Raw genomic sequence first — 20,900 nt, 5'->3', positions numbered from 1 at the left:
ACAATGCTACAAACTTGTTCTGAAATACTATGATAATCAATAAGACTACAAAACTAAATCATAATAGATTTTTATCTGAATTCGTTGTTTCCATTCATGTTCACATTGTATTTTATATTCGTAAGTACATCCATCTGTCTATTGATTCTATTGATGTTTAACCAGTGTTTTGACAACTTTAGGTTTAATTTTGTGATGGAGCAGTTATATTTTTTTCTCGAAACAAAGTAAATGTTGGACCAACTCCAGTAAGATAAAATATTACTATAGTTGAGGTTGTAAGTGCTTTTTGTTTTACTGATTTGCAAACCTTGCAAATTAACTTTGAGGAAATTACAAAAAAAAAAAAAAAATTTAAGGAAATAGAATGTTTATTCCACAGCAAATAACAAGAAGTCAATTGGATATAAACAATTTTTTATACTATTTATAGAAAAAAAGTCAGCAAGGATAAATATAAAAAAATTTGTATTTATATATATATTTATATATAAAATGTTTCTGTTAATGTACAAACTGTAGAATTAATATGGGAAGAAATTTTGTATACATTTGCGAGAAATACTGTCAGAGGAGAGAGAGAGAGAGACTGTGAGAAGATATGAAAGTGCTTATGCATAAATAAAATAAAAACCAAATGTAAGAGAGGCTAAAATATATTAAAACTGAAAAGTCACCCAATTTTCCAGAAATTATTTACACTAAAATTAGCCTTTATTTAATAATGAAGTCCATTATCATATGAATGGATGCAATATCTGCTTTAGACAAGGAAGAGAGTATTCAATTTACATCTGCAAAGGTTAATATAGACAAGCAGATTGAAAGAGAAATACATGTACATATATATAAAACAGGCCTACAAGACATGTAGCACCACTGAGACTCTGTATGTAGCCTGTGAAAAATGTATAAATGATATAAGCAAGCTAAGGAATAACCCCACAAAATATTCCTCTTAATTTATAATTAGTTTACTGAACCCTTTTCGATGCCATCCTATCCAAAACTCCCTGGTTCTATGATACAAATTTCCTGTTTTAAAGTGATCTAAATTTAAACTTTCCCTCAATATTCCATTGTTAATTTATGTTCCAAACACCAGCTTTAATAACAGTTATTTTTTTCAAAAAATTCAATATTTTAAAAATTAAATGAAACAAAGGCAGTGTATTTCAACAGAAATATGGTCACAAAAGGCTCGAGTTGAAAATCTATTGCATCTCACAGCACTTTCCCCACTAAATACAGCCCATACTATTTTCTGAGGTGTGCAAGCCAGACATTGCAAGTCAAGACAACAAAGAAACAATGTGTTGTTATTGTTGTTGTTTAGATCCAGGTTAAGCAGACCTACAATCAAAAGCATTTCTTGCTGTGATCATCCCTTCTTTATTTTCTGACAGAGTGTATGTAGTGTTTGTGTGTGTATGGAAAGAGAGAGAGAGAGAGAAAGAGAGATAGCAAACAGATATGACAGACAAAATATGTTAGGAAGGATGAAAGTCACAGGTGAAAATCTTCAGAGAAGTTCAGTAACATGTGACATGTAACTAACAGAAGTCTGCAAGTCCCATACTTTTAAAGCTACAGTTGTTATAATTAACTAAGGAACTATAATCGAGATAACACAGCAGCTCGTCTGTCAGTATTTTGAAATAGAGCTTGAATCAACAGTTTCATTTCATTACTTGAAAACTCATGTGCTAAAACGCCTTTGCCATCAGCCCACCGGTCAGAAATTTCTTGTAAATTGGCATTAAGAACAAAAATGAGTTCTTTAAACTTCATCCAGCTAGGAATGTTCCGTTGTAACTCAATTTTGACATGAGCATTGTTACTTGAATCAGCATTATGTTTCGTACAAAACAATGGTTCAGCTTTCTCATTCAAAAGACAAAGCAGTTGATGTAGGTGACTGGCTTCTTCTGCACTTATGTCCACTAAATTTATGATGCTGCTAATCATTTCCACCAAGACACAGTTTATAAGTGTACCTATAAATGGGGATAAAAAAAATAATTCTTATATTTAAAATTAGAAAAAATGAAGGAACAAATTTAGAAGTTAAAAAAATCAAAATGTTAAGAACTAAATTATAAGATAGCACATCAGAAAGATAAGAATAAATAAGTAAATAATATTACAAACCCATAGCTTTGAAGTAGATATTAGGAGGAAGAATGTCTTCCCATACAGTTTTTAGGTGGTTCAGCTTGTAGACAACTTGCTTAATAGAGCGCTCAGCAGAAAAACGGTTTCTTTCATCAGAAATGGAAACAAATCCTAGAATTTAAAAACATCCAGAGATATAAAGAAGAAAATATAAATATCAAAAAGAATCACACAAAAGTGACATCAAGTATTCCCCACTTCTGATCATTATTATTAAATCAATGACCAGTGTTTGTGTGTGTGTCACTGCAAAAGAAATTGCATAAAAAGACACAGGTGTGGTGAGAAGCTTGCTTTCCAATCACATGGTTCTGGGTTCAGTCCCACAGTATGGCACCTGGGCAAATACCTTCTACCATAGCCTCGGATCAACCAAAGCCATGTGAGTGGATTTGGTAGATAGAAACTGAAAGAAGCCAGTTGTGTATGTATATATGTGTGTCTGCCCCACCACCACTTGACAACCAGTGTTGGTGTGTTTATGTCCCTATAACTTAGAGGTTTGTTAAAAAGAAGATGATAGAATAAGTACTAGTCTTTTAAAAAAAAAGAACTGGAGTCTATATATTTGACTACAAATTCTTGAAGACAGCGCCCCAGCATAATCACAGTCTAATGACAAATATAAAAGAAATTGATTCAAAGATCCTACTGATTCTACCTGAGAATTATGTTAAGGGAGTATACAAGTCTGTAGAATACTCAGCAGAAAACTCATGGTTGGAAATTCTAAAACAGATCCGTTTTATAATTTATATATATATATATTTATACAGAAACATACATTGATTAAAAGAAAAATTAAAAAATAAAAAATATCAGAAAATGTTCATATAAATTTATAAAAACTTTACCTGCAGCAGAGCTAAGGCATTCAAGAATATCCTTTCTTTGTGTTGCCATTTGTTGCAACAAATCTCCTGTTCCAATCGAACGGATTTTCTGAATTAGGTCCATGAATGTACCTGCACCCTCACACAGTGGAGGTGGTAGCATACGACTGAATTGAGGCCCAAGGAGCATAAGATGATGAGATATGTACATACAATTGTTGTAGTGGATGGCTACAATATAACAAAATATTTTAAAAGTTTAGGATTCAAATACACAAAATATCATCAACTCTCTAAAACGAAACTATGTTCTGTTACACATTGTGTCAATCTTAATGCTACACCAGTGAAAGTTAGGTAAATATTTATCTTAGGTGTGGGAAACTGCCATTCAACCAACATTATTAATTATTGTTTTCCATACGAGATGAGGCTTAAGAATTTTAGAGGATCAGATATAGAATGTGACAACATACTTTCTCAAGGATAATGGCAATATAAAGGAAATTAAACAATTCCAAATGAAAACGAATGTCAGAACTCAGATAGTTTGCTGAAAACTTACTAATATATTGCATCCTCACTATTATAATAATAATGATAGCAAGTGAGAAATATAATTATAAATTGATTTCTTCTTTTGTATAAAAGGTAAACTCAAGGTATCACATGAAGTGTGGTGCCAAACAAGTTAGTGAGTGCAGAAGGAAACAGAATGATGAGAATGGAGTGAGCCAAGTATTCATGTGCAAAATAAATTTATAAGGAAAAATAAGAAAAAAAAAAGAACTGATCATAAGTGGCTTGAGCAAGTAGCTGGGTATCAGAAGCATTTTGCATTGTATGTAGGAGAAACAATTGCATAATTTAGATGCTGAGGTGAAAATTACAATGAATTTTTGGTGTAGAGAGTACCTGTGGCAGAAGAAATGCTTGAGAGACAAGAAGACGCTGGATTGAGATGTTGCATTGCAGATCCTATCAATCCATGCCAGTATGGAAAAGAGATATCGAAATATTAATGACACTAATTGCTATCTTTTTATTGACATATGAGATGGCATGGTAAATTACTAAACTAATAGTTGCTTTCTAAGATAGTTAAATATATCACTACCAAATAGTTTATATTTCTAACTTCTAGTATAGGACTAAGTGAAAAGATACAAACTAACAACACTTCATCAAGAGACACCTGTGTCTTTCTCAATAATATTATTGAAACCTCTCCCTCATCACTTATTTTCTTTTCTGCAGACACAGAATCAGTGCAGGGTTACTCTTAACAATAAATCCAGAAGAACCCAGACTAGAACACACTGAATCAAGCATGTGTACTTCCTTTAGAATCTCATTCTAATTGGATAGAAACCAAATCACTGGTCAACAGACTGTATAGAACTTATCCTGACCACTGTACTCTACAATCCTGTATATGATGGAATGCAAAATACAATTGCAGTTTATCCAATGTGCAGGACCTGGAATTGTTCTGAAATGATTAATTAGTTATCTCTGTGGTTGTGATTAAGGCTGAGTTAAGACTAGTCAAAAATAAAGCATTGCCACACACAGTTTTATGAGTATGGTTTGTTTACGAATTCATCAGGCATCTAAACTATATTTTTGATTAATTGACTTACAATATGAAGAGAATAGAAGTGGATAGAACAATTTATGTACTCATGATTTCATAGACATGTACACACACACATAGACAATCAGAATTTAATTACATATTCAAATTTTGAACAGAGAAGTGTTACTTCAAATAGAAGCAGTATAAAATGAAAGAACTCAAAACAGAAAATGGAAACTGAAAGGAAATCTCATCATCATCGTTTAACGTCCGCTTTCCATGCTAGCATGGGTTGGACGATTTGACTGAGGACTGGTGAAACCGGATGGCAACACCAGGCTCCAGTCTGATTTGGCAGAGTTTCTACAGCTGGATGCCCTTCCTAACGCCAACCACTCAGAGAGTGTAGTGGGTGCTTTTACGTGTCACCCGCACGAAAACGGCCACGCTCGAAATGGTGTCTTTTATGTGCCACCCGCACAAGCCAGTCCAGGGGCACTGGCAACGATCTCGCTCGAAAATCCTACAGGAGCCAGTCAGGCGGTACTGGCAACGGCCACGCTCAAAATGGTGCATCTCATGTGCCACCCGCACAAGAACCAGTCCAGGGGCACTGGCAACGATCTTACTTGGCTTGCCGGGTCTTCTCACGCACAGCCCATTTCCAAAGGTCTCGGTCCGTAGTCATCGCCTCGGTGAGGCCCAATGTACGAAGGTCTTGCCTCACCACCTCAGCCCAGGTCTTCCTGGGCCTACCTCTTCCACGGGTTCCCTCAACTGTTAGGGTGTGGCACTTTTTCACGCAGCTATCCTCCTCCATTCTCACCACATGTCCATACCAGCGCAATCGTCTCTCTTGCACGCCACAACTGATGCTTCTAATGTTCAGCTTTTCTCTCAAGATACTTACACTCTGACGGGTATTCACATTGACATTACACATCCAACGGAGCATACTGGCTTCATTCCTTGCGAGCTTACGTATGTCCTCAGCAGTTACAGCCCATGTTTCACTGCCATGTAGCATGGTTGTTCGTACGCATGCGTCATACAGTCTGCCTTTTACTCTGAGTGAGAGTCCCTTTGTCGCCAGCAGGGGTAAGAGCTCTCTAAACTTTGCCCAGGCTATTCTTATTCTAGCAGCTACACTTTCAGCGCACCCACCCCCACTACTAACTTGGTCGCCCAGATAGCGGAAGCTATCGACTACCTCTAGTTTTTCACCCTGGAATGAGATAGAAGTTGTTTCCTGTTTGTTTGCAGTCTTTATTGCACCTGAACATCTGCCACAAACAAAAACTAACTTGCTAGTTAACCTGCCTTTGATGTTGCTGCACCTCTTATGTGTCCATAGCTTGCACCGGGTACATCTTATAGAGTTACTACCTACTCCTTTTCTACATACTGAGCAGGGCCATCTACCTGAAGGGGTTTGTGTTTTATCTACCTTCCTACTTATTAGGATTTTGGTTTTAGCTAGGTTGACTCTAAGGCCCTTCAATTCTAGACCTTGCTTCCACACCTGAAACTTCTCCTCTAGTTCTGATAGTGACTCCGCAATTAGGGCAAGGTCATCAGCATAGAGGAGCTCCCAGGGGCAACCTGTCTTGAACTCCTCTGTGATTGCCTGGAGGACTATGGTAAATAAATCTAAAAAGCTATTATTTCATTCAGGTGTTAAGAAAATTTTTAACTTCTACTGAATCTATTTATAGATTTTCCACACATTACCTCTTACTGTCAATAACAGATCTGTCCCTCTTTTTCTCCCGCTACCATTGTTTTCAATACTTGATTGAAGTTTCATGGCATCTGTCCTCTTATTATTCTTTTTATTATTGTTATTGCATTTAGTGACAAAAAAAAAAAAAAAAATTCCTGAATGTTCACTGAAGTCTATAACTCAGTGTCTGCACAGATTCTGGAAACATTTGATAGTATATATGGTGCTACTTGCTAGGATGTGTGCAGATTGATGTTGCTTTTGTGATGATACTGTTTTTAAAAACAATGTCTGGCATGTATTTATATCTAATTTATAATTGCAAAGCAATGGACCTTCAAAACCAGCCTCTACCAGACCATCACTGTCTCTGAACATAACTGGCAGTTCAAGTGTTTAATCACATTTACACTCTTCCATACCTTCCCATCTCTACTGCACTTTTAGTCACATGACTAGGCAGAGCTCTGACAGTTCTACGCTAACTACTTTATTCCTGCCAACACCTATTCTTCATCCCTGACCGATGAGAAACAGTTAGGCATGTCTTGGGAATGTCTCTCCACATCTTACATGCAACCAAAACTCACAGACCTAAATGATTCATTCATAGTTGTGTTGTACAATGAAAAACACTTTTTAAGTTAAATTTTTGAAGGTCAACCAAAATCGAATGCTTTTTAGAAATGCAGATCAATTAGTTCTCAGTAGAAATATGAAAATATCGAGTACCCAACCAAAATATCTGTTTATATTTCTGGGTTCTTAATATTGTGATCTTTCAAACATCCTTTCAATTCTATGAGACAATATGTAAACTTCTATGAAACAGTAAAATATGATTGAGATAAGAAATACTTTACTAAAAATAATACAGCCTTGAGACCACACCATGACACAGATTCAAACTCTACAACATTTATTGCAGTTCTAACTGGCACCATCATCTATGTGATCTTACTATTATTTTTTTCAACCATTAGTACTACAAGACTGTAAGGAAAATGTAAAAATGATTCCTACCAGTTAATTGTGGTAAAGTGGTCAAACGTTGTTTGTGGTAAGTAGGAAAAACACAACAAAATAACTCAAATATATTTCGCACAGCATAAAACATCTTAATGGCACATGGAGCAGAACTGGATACAGCTTCTGTGAGGGTTTCATAAGATAATGTTATTAGCTTCACAACAGATTCACTACAAAAAACAAAATATAGACATATCAGTAAAAGAAATCTTTTAAAGAATAACAAATACATAAAACTTTGTATATTAAGTAGATTCAGAAACATTTTATACATTCAAAAGTTTACAAATTAATCCTTTAAATAACAGATTCTAAATAATTAAAGCAGTTTTGTTTGAAATTAATGTTTATACTGAGCTATTGATGTTAATATTTATAATTCTAATTTGGTCTTAACTGTTTAGCATGTAAACAGGCCACATCTAGGCCAAATGTTCTATTAGATTTACATTCAAACCAGCTATCTCTGACCTATCACACCTATCCTACAATGTCATTCTAAAAATAAACAATCAAATCATCAGAATCTCAAAGCTAAGAGATAATGCTTGATTAATTGAAAACTGAATACATAAGGATTACACCTGACAGAATAATTTGAATGCTAAAGGGTTAAATATTCATATTTGTTGATGTATGTTATGTTTGCTGATGTATCTTTTAAGATATGGCTAACAGATTTCAAATATATAATTACCAAAGTTAATGTAACAATAATGGAATAGTTTAACAAAAAATATCCAGGCCACCAGTACCGCCTGACTGGCACGTAAAAGCACCCACTACACTCTCGGAGTGGTTGGCGTTAGGAAGGGCATCCAGCTGTAGAAACTCTGCCAGATCAGATTGGAGCCTGGTGTAGCCATCTGGTTTCACCAGTCTTCAGTCAAATCGTCCAACCCATGCTATCATGGAAAGCGGACAATAAACGACGATGATGATGATGATGATGAATCTTATGGAATGATAATGGCTCATTTACCCTCACTAACCCAAGAAGAAAGAGGTAAAGAAGTGTTGTTACGAGAGGTTGCTGAATGAGGAGAATGCATAGAAGACTTCACCAGATACAAACAGTGGATAGCTACTAAAATAATTGACAGCAATATGGTCAAAAGCTCAACTAAGGATACAGAATAAAGAAAACAGCTGAACCGACAGGGATAATCACTGGTATACATCACTTCCGCTTTATTATCGTTTTGAATATAGGGGATGTATAAAGGTTGGAAAGATATCAAGCAAGTATGTTCTACTTGATATGTTATGTTAGTGCTCATAAACAGCAAAGCACAAATGAGCTGAAAGAAAAACTGAGTATAAGAGGTATTACACACAGTGTGCAAGAGGAAAGACTGTGCTGGAATAGACATGTGATACTATGGAGGATTAAAACTGGGTAAAGAGGAGCTAAGTGATCCAAGTGAAAGGAACTTGTGGAAGAGAGTGGAAAAAGTATATAGCTATTTGGTAACAAGACATAAAACACCAATCACTTTACAGAGTGTACTGGGTGCTTTTTACATGGCACCAGTATGGGTGCTTCTCACGTGGCATTGGCATGGACGTTGTACATCAAACTTTAACTTGGATGAGCTGTGTGAACACCATAAACTGCAGCAATCATTCTGAGAGATCATCTTGTATTGACGAATAATGCTAAAAAATCAGATTGTATCAGCAGATGAAACTTCATCAGCACCAGTGTTAGGACTATTGTATTGTGATTTCAGTGTATTTTCAAACCATCAGCAATAGACACCTAAACAGGGAATGCTGGGCTGAAATCTCATCAAACTAATATAGTTTAACACTGACTAAATAGTCAGTGATATCACAAAAAGCTGACAGGCTCTGTATAACAATTCTATAAGCAACGGAAGCAGTATTTGTAATGAATATTAATTTGAATTATGGGAAAATATGCTGAAATCACATAATACAACAGTCCTAACACTGGTACAGACGAAATTCCATTTGCTGATATAATCTGTGCATTTTAGCACTATACGTCTATGTGATGATATCTGAGGAAGATTACTGCAGCTTATGGTATTTGCACAACACATCCAAGTTAAGTTGGATGTACAAATATATTACATTCATTACAAAGATTGTTTCTGTCACTAATAGCTAATCATCAATCTTCACATATCTCCACACAAGGCAATATTTTCCCATAGGTAGACATGACAATGATGCTCGTTCATAACCCTCTCATGACATCTAGACAAGGGCACATGCAAAAATACACACACAGATAGACAGGCTTCTTTCAGTTTCTGTCTACCAAATCCACTCATAAGGCTGGTTAACTCATGGCTAAAATAAAAGACACTAGTCCTAGGTGCCATACAGTGGGACTGAACACAAGACCAGATGGTTGGGAAGCAAGCTCTTTATTCGGTCTCTGGACTCAGATAAAGTTTATCAGTTTCACAAACAATTAACTTAAATTTAACAAAAGCACATAGGCATGCATCTACTTCCTCCAATACAGGTATATAATCTAAAAAAATATTTACCCCAGTATTAACGTTATTGAATGAAAAACAAAAACTCTATTATACATGTGACCAGTTTTCTAATATATTATTTCAGATTGATACAAAAATAGGAACAAATTCTTTATAACCTTTCATAGAAATTATTATTCTAATTGCAACATTAGCATCTGAGTTACCAGAAAGGTCACTTTAACCCTTTTGGTACTGTATTGAAATGCTCTGTGTTTCTTTCAATTAATTTTAAATATAACAAAGAATTTAGTAAAATAACTGAATTATCAAGCTAGTGTTAGGAACATAAATTGTGACTAAGGTTTGGTGGAAGATTTTAATTCAAAATTTATGAAAACAAGACATTTGTACTACAGAACCAGAAGCAGTTTCAGCTGGGTTTGTATCAAAAGGGTTAATCTATCAAGAAAACAAAAAAAACCCAGCAATACTTGAATGTTTTGATGATTAAATACATAGGATGGAGAGTGGTGGTAGTAACACACAAAATATAGAGGTTCACAGAAATACAATAAACACATATATATATGTAGTATGGTGTTATATATAACATCATTGTTTAATGTACATCTTCCATGCGTGCATAGGTAGGATGGTTCACAGGAGCTGGCCAGGTAGAAAAACTACCCTATGCTACTGTTTTGGCAGGATTTTTATGGCTGGGTGCCCTTCCTAACACCAACCACTCTGCAGTGGTTATATATATGTAATATGGTTATATATGTGTGTGTGTGTGTGTTTAGTAGTACTGGAGGCCATATTGGTTGTTGGTAAAGAGAACAAACAGAAGAGCAGTGTCAACAGTACAAAGATATTACAATAAGAAAGGGTGATGTTGCAGACATGGCTGCATGATCGAGAAATTCACTTTCCAACCATGTTGTTTTGGGTTCAGTTCCACTGTATGGCACCTTGAGTAACTGTCATCTACTACAGCCCTGTGCCAACAAAAGCTATGTGAGTGGATTTAGTAAATGGAAACTGAAAGAACCCATTCTGTGTGTATGTGCAATCACTCCATCATTTACTGCCCCTTTTCCCAGGTAGCATGAAATGGATGGTTTGAAAGGATCCAATAAGCCAGGGGACTGCATTGATCTTCAGTGTCTGTTTTGGCATGGTTTCTACAGATTGACGCCTTTCCTTACATTCACTGGTTTGTAAACAGTAGCTTCTTGACCATGTCATTTGCTTGCAGTCCACCACTAAAGCATGTCTGGGCTTCTAGACATGTCATGCAATCTTCATAAATAGTGCATTCAATCAATGCCATTTGTTTCCAAATCTCAGCTTAAAACATGTCCAGGCTGTTTGTTGTGATTTGACAGACTGGAAGTTTACTACTTCACTTGGAAACAAGAGGAGTTGATGACATAAAGAGCATCCAGCTGTAAAACTGCCACATGTACACACACAACAAGCATTGTACAGTTTCTACCTACCAACTTCACAAAACATTGGTTGATATATATGTATGTATCAAAGGTGGAATGGAGGCGCAATGGCCCAGTGGTTAGGGCAGCGGACTAGCGGTTTCGATTCCCAGACTGGGCGTTGTGAGTGTTTATTGAGCGAAAACACCTAAAGCTCCACGGGGCTCTGGCAAGGGATGGTGGCGAACCCTGCTGTACTCTTTCACCACAACTTTCTCTCACTCTTACTTCCTGTTTCTGTTGTGCCTGTAATGCAAAGGGTCAGCCAAGTCAACTGTGTCACGCTGAATATCCCCTGAGAACTACATTAAAGGTACACGTGTCTGTGGAGTGCTCAGCCACTTGCACGTTAATTTCACGAGCAGGCTGTTCCATTGATTGGATCAACTGGAACCCTCGACGTCGTAAGCGACGGAGTAACAACAACAACAACATTAAAGGTGGTGGTCAATAAGCAATTTCGCAGTTGAGGATAGTAAAACAAATGGCTGATAAATGCTTTGAGTTAAAATTAGAACACACACACAAGAGCAGCTGGCCATAAAAGATTTGAAGTTAAATGCAGTCGAGAAGAAACACATAAATGTTAACGAAAAGAAAATGAATTTTGAAAGTGATTTACACCATTACTAACCTTATATGACATGTAGGTAATCTAAAGGTATTATCACTAAGATGAGTCTCATTAGCCAATATTTCTATTTTCTTGGCTTTCTTAGTAGCTGGAGCTTCAGAATCCAGTGAAGGCAATTCTCCAAGAGGTTTGTCATTAGATATTACTAAAGTTTGATGAATCTCAGAAGTCATTAATTTGTGTGCTGCTTCAAGAATCTCCTGACATTTTTTATTTGCAAAGAGAACATTTACATTCTCCATAAAATCTTTCAAGGAGGTAATTTTCTCATCAATAAATGACATGTCAGACATTTGATTTTGAAATGAATTCACCACTGCAATAACGTCATTGAACTTTTCTAAATCTTTGTTATTACAAGGAATTGCATGTAAGAGACAGTCTTGGACAATTACTCGACATATTTCTTGAGAATTAAGGCAACCAAAACGTTCCATCAGAGAAATTGCTGGCTGTGTACCATCATTGGAAGAGGTGAGAGGAACAGAAAAGAGATTTTCATTGAGTTTCTTCATAATTACACCAATTTGAGAGAGGACATCCTCAGGACTGGTCTGACTTTCTTCAGTAGGAGGATCTATGGCAAGAGCCAAACAATTGCCTTCTGATTGCTCAAGTAGTCTGGTTGGATTTGTGATAATTGGCTTAATGAAATAATTAAGAAGGTTGTTGCCAAATTTGACAAGCCACGGATCTAGAATATCAATCTTCCACATAGCTTGTACCGTTTCCTGAAGTATCTTATCATTTTTTGGAGGAATTATTATTTTTAATTTATTGATTTTTCCTTCAGCTGAATTGATGTCATGAACATCCCATACAATATGTCGCTTCCAGGTTTCATTGAGTTCTGGAATAAGTCTCTGGTTCTGAATCTTTATTTCAGTTTGGATGGCTTTTAAAATTTTTATTTCCTCCTCGCGCACATGGACTGGCTTGGAAAGAATTTTTTGGAGGGTCAGCAAATTTCCAGTTACTTCTACAAATTTAGTGTGACGAAAGGCTTCATCAGCTGACTCAAGGTGCTGATTCAAAACGAGCAGTTTTTCGAGAAAAGACAGTGTTAATGTTGCTTCCTCTCGTTGGCTGGACAATTTTTGAAACTGATTATTTGATTTATTCAATTGGGAACTAATCTGAAAGACAAAGTAGAAATTGCAATTATGTTTTTGTATATGACAACACACAAATCTTATTATTCAAATTACTGTATTAAATATTTACTCTAATTAATAATCTATTTTGCCACATGCCCATAACACAGGTAGAACAACTTTACAATTAAACAATAAAGAAAACAAATTAACACTTGAAGTTAAACTATAAAATTATAATGAAAACAAACATATTTTCAATAAATGCTAACCACTACATCTTGTTTCAATTACAAATACAAGATAGACCAGTGACTTCACAGTCTTTCTTTCAGTTATTGTTTAGCTCAAGGTTAACCGTGATTGAGTAAAACCTATGATTACAGGCATTCCAGCTATGACCATCCTGTCTTTTTGCATATCGGGAACTATATTATCTAGTGTGATTTTTATGAAGACAGTAACGTATAATTTAAGAGAGATTTGGTTTAAAGCACAATTTCTTTGATAGCACAGATGAAACAAAATTTTGCTTGTGGAGGCAAAATTTCTACAGCTGGAGGTTCTTTCTGTCACCAACTTCAATCAGTTTTCCAAATAATGTATTTTTTCATTTCACTGATCCTTGTATATCAAGAGTGGGATTTTTGCTTACAAAGGCACTGCTTTCAGTCAGTGTATGTGGGTGACGTGTGGAATGACATTCACAAACACATACTTTCCTCCTAGCAATTCCACTCACAAGACAGTTGGCCTGAAGCTATACACCACATCTGAAATCACATGGATGTGGAGAAAACTTTGCAACCACATAACCATTGTGTGTATGTGTGGATAACTGTTTTAACATCCACCTTTTCATGCTTACAAGGATCAAATGGAATCTGTTCAGGTAGATCTTTGTTCAAACTTCACCTGTTTCCATGCAAAGATACATTTTTTGTCCTACATATCATAGAAAACTGGAAAAAAAGGGCCCTGCTTGTATTGCAACTACTGTGCAATGCCAAGAGGTACAAATGGTTATACACATATATAGATATGCACGACAGGATTTTATCAGTTTCTATCTGCTAGATACATCGAAAGGCTTTGGCTGGCCCAAGGTTATAGATGACAGTTGCCTAAGGTGCTACATAATAGGACTGAACCAAAAATCAAGTGTTTAGAGAAAATTCTTAACACATCGTTCATTGTCCGCTTTCCATGCTAGCATGGGTTGGACGATTTGACTGAGGACTGGTGAAACCGGATGGCAACACCAGGCTCCAATCTAAATTTGGCAGAGTTTCTACGGCTGGATGCCCTTCCTAACGCCAACCACTCAGAGAGTGTAGTAGGTGCTTTTACGTGTCACCTGCACGAAGGCCAGTCAGGCGATACTGGCAATGGCCACGCTCGAAATGGTGTCTTTTATGTGCCATCCGCACAAGCCAGTCCAGGGGCACTGGCAATGATCTCGCTCGCACACACATTTATGTGTGCATATGTTTACATTCTACCTCTTTATATGACAAAAGAAAACAGTAATGTCAAATTCATATCACCTATAAACAATGTCCTGTAGTTCTGAATTTTGTGAGGACAAGTGGAACATACATATACTTGAAGAAAATGTATGGGTTGGCATAGAGGAAGACTATCAGGCCATAAAATACTGCCCCAAATTAGTCTTTGTTCAAGTCATGTCAGGATGGAAAAGGAGATGTTAGAGTGAACAAATATAGTTTTCATCATGCATAGAAGGTAAGAAAACAAACACTAACCTCAGTATTTATTTCCGTCTTTACAGTTTTCATCTCCCCCTTCAAGTTGTCTACTCTTTTAGAGAGTTTTTGGGCAATAATCAATTGGGGGAGAAAGTCAACATATTTGTTTTGGATGATATCATAAATGTTTACTTTCATCTTGTTGATTCTTCTGCTCAGCTCATTCAACTTGGTTGTGATGTCATAATTTTCTGAAGATGCTACAAGAATATGAAAATTATAGAGATTTTATAACAGCTATCTCAAAATCCTACACTCCATAAGTAGAGATTGGGAAACAGAAACTGTACAGAAGAACAGTGTGTGTGCGTGATGTATACAAGCTTATGTTCACTGATGTGTTGAGTTTTTCTGATTGTTGGCTTTTTTGTAACTATATGAAACTGATGGGTAAATTTGCTGTTATGAGAATATTGCATATTATTATTATTATTATTATTATTAATATATATATATATATATATATAAAGTGTAGTATATTGCCACTTAAGTGTGGCTGACCCCTAGGGGTGGATGTTACTGTTGCTTTTAGCCCCAGGAGCCCCAGGAGGACATCCTGCTAAAAGCAACAGTAACATCCACCCCTAGGGGTCAGCCACACTTAAGTGGCAATATACTACACTTTATCGTGCAGTTACTGTTAATACTTCATTTAGAGAATTAACATATATATATATATGGGCTGTAACTGCTGAGGACATACGTAAGCTCGCAAGGAATGAAGCCAGTATGCTCCGTTGGATGTGTAATGTCAATGTGAATACCCGTCAGAGTGTAAGTATCTTGAGAGAAAAGCTGAACATTAGAAGCATCAGTTGTGGCGTGCAAGAGAGACGATTGCGCTGGTATGGACATGTGGTGAGAATGGAGGAGGATAGCTGCATGAAAAAGTGCCACACCCTAACAGTTGAGGGAACCCGTGGAAGAGGTAGGCCCAGGAAGACCTGGGCTGAGGTGGTGAGGCAAGACCTTCGTACATTGGGCCTCACCGAGGCGATGACTACGGACCGAGACCTTTGGAAATGGGCTGTGCGTGAGAAGACCCGGCAAGCCAAGTAAGATCGTTGCCAGTGCCCCTGGACTGGTTCTTGTGCGGTTGGCACATGAGATGCACCATTTTGAGCGTGGCCGTTGCCAGTACCGCCTGACTGGCTCCTGTAGGATTTTCGAGCGAGATCGTTGCCAGTGCCCCTGGACTGGCTTGTGCGGGTGGCACATAAAAGACACCATTTCGAGCGTGGCCGTTTTCGTGCGGGTGACACGTAAAAGCACCCACTACACTCTCTGAGTGGTTGGCGTTAGGAAGGGCATCCAGCTGTAGAAACTCTGCCAAATCAGACTGGAGCCTGGTGTTGCCATCCGGTTTCACCAGTCCTCAGTCAAATCGTCCAACCCATGCTAGCATGGAAAGCGGACGTTAAACGATGATGATGATGATGATGATATATTAGTCCAACCCATGCTAGCATGGAAAGCGGACGTTAAACGATATATATATATATATATATATATATATATATATATATATATTACTTCTTCCAGTCATTGGACTGTGGCCATGCTGGAACACTGCCTTGAAGGATTTTAGTCAAATAAATTGACCCCAGTACATTTTTTTAAAGCGTGATTGGCCTCTTTTGCTAAGACACAAAGTTAAGGGGGAATACACAAACCCATACCTGTTGTCAAGCAGTGGTGGTGGATAAATAAACACACACACACGCAGGAATGTAAAAAGCACCATTTGAGCGTTGTCGATGCCAGTGCCGCCTCACTGGCTTCCGTACTGGTGGCACATAAAAGCATCCACTACACTCTCAGAGTGGTTGGCGTTAGGAAAGGTATCCAACTGTAGAAACCTTGCAGGATCAGATTAGAGCCTGGTGCAGCCTCCTGGCTTGCCAGTTCTCAGTCAAACCGTCCAACCCATGCCAGCATGGAAAGCGGATGTGAAATGATGATGATGATGATGATATATATATATATATATATATATATACACACGATGAGCTTCTTTCAGTTTTTGTCTACCAAGCCCATTCACAAAGCTTTGGTTGGCATAGGATGCCACTCAGTGGAACTGAACCTAGAACCATATGGTAAAGAAGCCAGCTTCTTACTACACACACACACACACACACACAAAGTTTGTTTCCCAGTGTGCTGAATAGTCATATACAAAATCTGAGGATTCAGTAGTGATCAATGTAATGACTGTTAGAGTGGAATAAGACTGACCTGACAATGAACACGTCACAGGCAGAAATAGAAACTATTGACTCTTTGGATTGTATTTTGAAATTAGTATCAACTTAACTAGGAGCGGTCTTCGGATATTCCAATAGTTAAGCTCCCAGACAGAGCAGGCCAGTGATCAAAGGCATTATACTTGAATCTTTCCATTATTTTCAGGCATAGTGTATCTAGGAATATTTTTAGATAATGTATACGTGTTCTTTTTTCATGTCTGTTAACTTGTAGGGTAACAGTTGAAGAGAATTTGATTGAATTTACTAGTAAACACGGCGATCAATGAGACTCGCGTGTTGGCTCAGTTACTAAATTGATTGGATAACACGATGACACCTCAATCGCAATGTCGTCATATTTCGACGGAAACAACTGATATTAGCCAGTGAGACTTAATTTCACGAAGATATATGTGTGTTTATATAATACAATGTGCGAGCTAAATCAATTTAAGGCATTGCTGGATATATTTGTGAAAGGAACAAAAAGCCACATTTTGCCTACAAATGTGCTATAAAACAAATAAATTAGTCAGAATAAGTGCCCACCCACCGACTTTGTTTCACCATAACTTTGTTTTCAAATGCAATTTTGCAGAGGCACATTTTAGACGACTCTGATTACGATTATATTGATAACATAAAGAAGGAATATTTGTAAGAATTTTAAATCGTTCTCACCCATTCCTGACTTTGTTTCCTAATATATTTTATTGGAATATAACACGTATTTATATGATACTCTTAAGAGTTAATGGGAGACCCCAAATTGTAGTTATGACAGAAATCATATGTGTGTAATATTGAGAAACAGCAATAACGGAATTAAAAGAAAAACAAAACCAAAGGTAGAATAAAAGTAAAATGTCCCACGCTATAATACTTTGTTCGCTACTCCTATGCAGAAAGTACATTAGAGATATTTATATTTATCTAATCTACAAAACTTTTTTTTTCTGTATTCGTCTTACCAACTACACCAGCCACAGAAAAACGCTTTCTATCGGAAGTAATGGATGAATTTTTATGAACGAAAACTATAATATAACCCTTAATTGGTTCTTCGATAAACTAATTACTAAAAACAATTAGAAAACCAGTTTGAAAATAAAAATATCTGTTGCTCTAATTCAGATTTATATATATATATATATATATATATATATATATATATATATATATATATATATATATATATATATATAGATAGATAGATAGATAGATAGATAGATAGATAGATAGATAGATCATCCTTAAATCCTTTGGCATTTAAAGTTAGGTCAAATGTTAATGCAATTTCTTCAAGCACCAAATGTTAGACGAAAACCAAGAATTGTTATTGTATTCCTGTAACGTAGTAATGACAGAGATACCCGCGCGTAAATGCCAATGTAAGTTAGTGTATGTGTGTGTGTATGTATATATATATATATAAACATACATTTTAGTTTGCTTCAAGATTACCCTGTCGATAGTAGGGAAAGACACAAGAGCATATATACGTTCATCTTTTGTACTGTCAACTTTTATTAACTGACATTCTAGTGAGAAGAAAACACCTGTAGTCATAACAATATTATAGACCAGCAAACGTCAATCCTCACACACCAAACGTAATGATCAAAGGCATTTCAGTCGTGACCATCTCGTCTTATCAGGGAGAACGTAGAAGTACACAATCTAAAGCGCTGTTCTTTGATTAAGACAATACAATGTGATTTTGAGGGAAATCTGGTAACTATTTTTACCACGTCCAGCATCGCGTTATAAGGTTCCCTCCTTAGGTCGTTAATAACAATAGTGGCGATGAGGGTGGGAGAGAATGACATAATTAGAAAAGATATCACCAACAGAAGCATTTGCTGATATATTTTGAAATCAAAGTGGACTTGTTCTTAAATAGAAATGAAGAATTCTTCTGACAATCAAAGAGGTGTGAATTATACTCACATTCAGACAGAATTGCCTTGAGAGACGATGAAGTCGCCGCCATACTTATCCTTCGACACGAGGCGCCAACCACTCAAAAGCCTCAATTTGAATTTTCACCGCACTGAATGCTGGGTAACAGACTTGGTCTTCATTGCGATGTTGCTGGCGTGAAAATACGTTCAGAAGAGTATTCTAGTATTAATGTATTTGTCAAAAAGTGAGTAGAAAATTTATCAATCAATTGAGATTATCCAAACAATTAGTAGTTAAATATTTCTTAAAAAGTCATTTAGATTTTAAATACCCTGCAAAGGATGTTTAAAAATCTAAAAACAACAGTCAAGGGTAGTAACTCTAATATGCTCAGCGGATCAAATTTCTGGACAATATAGAGAATGGCAATTAAAGCGGTTCTGTTTTTTACATCCAGTTGGTGAAAATGTGGCGATTCCTTGGTTTGCTGATATATTCAAATTGCGGTTTTGTCATGACTGTTGTTTTGACCAATCAGAGACCAGTAATATGTCTGTCACCTTAGCTATATAAACAGAAGCAACATTCTTATCAGTCCGTAGAATTTTTTGAATGTTTGGGTAACTCTATGGTCATTTATTAGATCTGAATGTAACAGAAAATTCTGTGTATTTTTTACAAGTCTCAACATAGGCCAACCAGTAGCTTGTAATATTTAATAGAAGGAATTTCTGACTGAATAAAACTTCAAACAGAGGACTATTGTAGTTCTGAAAACAACTGCTATAACATCTTGTAGCAATACCAATAAAGTTGAATGGTCACTGTTATGAGAACAGACAGTGTGAGAGTATCCCTCACAAACTACAGAAGAAAAGGTCACCCAACTGTCACAACAGCAGCCCCTACCAGCGTCACTAGCATCACAACCGCCAACTACAACACAAATACAGCAACAACTGTCACTTCTGCCATCAACACCACCACCACCACCACCAAGAACAACAATAAGATAAAAACAAACTTCACCAAGGCGATAAAGCAAAAAATGACAATACTATCTTTTACTGCACAGCAGATAAAAGATGCAAAAGCTTTACTTACTAAAGAAAATGACGAGGTACAGATCAACATACCACAAGACATATTAGAAGACACCAACAAAAAGACAATTATATATAAAATTTTAAACCCCAAAACCAGGAAACCAGAAAAAGCAAGATCGAAAAATGCCTATGCTCTGTATGGGCACATAAAGGTTATGTTGCTTGGTGGCATAAATTTGCCCATGTGCAAGTTATATTTCAAAATGAAGAGTTAGTGAAACAATTCTCAACGCTAACTCTTAATACAGAAGACATAATAATGATACCGAGTTACCTTGGTCAGAGGGTAACAAAAGTTATCATAAAAAATATTCCTCCCATGGTAGACACACTATGGATAACATCAGCCATATGTGTCGACATGGAGGATGTCGACATATTACAAATTGTTGTTTCAGAACAACAACATTGGGTGGGTAAAAAAATGGAGATCCTTCTCCATATTACCCAGTCCTTAAACAAAATACCCACCTACATACAGTTATCACCAGAGCAAAAGCTGTATGTAGTGGTGGGGGGGGGGCAGACGACCACGCTGTTACATATGCGGCAGTGAAGCTCACTTTCGAAAGGATTGTAATTCTGCCGCGAAACAACAGCAACAACAGCCACGGGAAAATCAAAAACCAAAAACACCAGCATTATTACCCACACCACCGTATGCACAACTGATCAAACAGCTATATGCGAAAATGAAAGAAAATCAACAATGAACAAACCAGCCCAACCAAACAACACCACCACCTGCGTCAAAAACAGAAACAACACCAACACCAAGAATAACAACCAAGAAGACAACCACTGAGAACGAAGAAAAGACCAATACTACTCCCAATTCCCCAACAACACACA

At 36.7% G+C, this 20,900-nt stretch overlaps 1 protein-coding gene across 1 annotated transcript; it reads right to left on the bottom strand.

Annotated features, from left to right (window-relative positions):
• Positions 1–400: 400 nt before the first annotated feature.
• On the bottom strand, positions 401–19,127 carry LOC106881550 (centromere/kinetochore protein zw10 homolog). Its single transcript, XM_014931991.3, has 7 exons — positions 18,988–19,127; positions 14,786–14,988; positions 11,926–13,061; positions 7,334–7,509; positions 3,030–3,239; positions 2,152–2,286; positions 401–1,997 (listed from the first exon to the last, which is right to left on the bottom strand). The coding sequence occupies exons 1-7, from the start codon at positions 19,028–19,030 to the stop codon at positions 1,615–1,617; spliced, it is 2,286 nt and encodes a 761-aa protein (XP_014787477.1). The 5' UTR covers positions 19,031–19,127; the 3' UTR covers positions 401–1,614.
• Between the last annotated feature and the right edge of the window lie 1,773 nt (positions 19,128–20,900).

This window comes from Octopus bimaculoides, chromosome 4, assembly GCF_046866305.1.
Source record: "Octopus bimaculoides isolate indiv1 chromosome 4, ASM4686630v1, whole genome shotgun sequence".
Taxonomy (NCBI): domain Eukaryota; kingdom Metazoa; phylum Mollusca; class Cephalopoda; order Octopoda; family Octopodidae; genus Octopus; species Octopus bimaculoides.
This window is presented reverse-complemented; position numbering and strand designations above follow the sequence as displayed.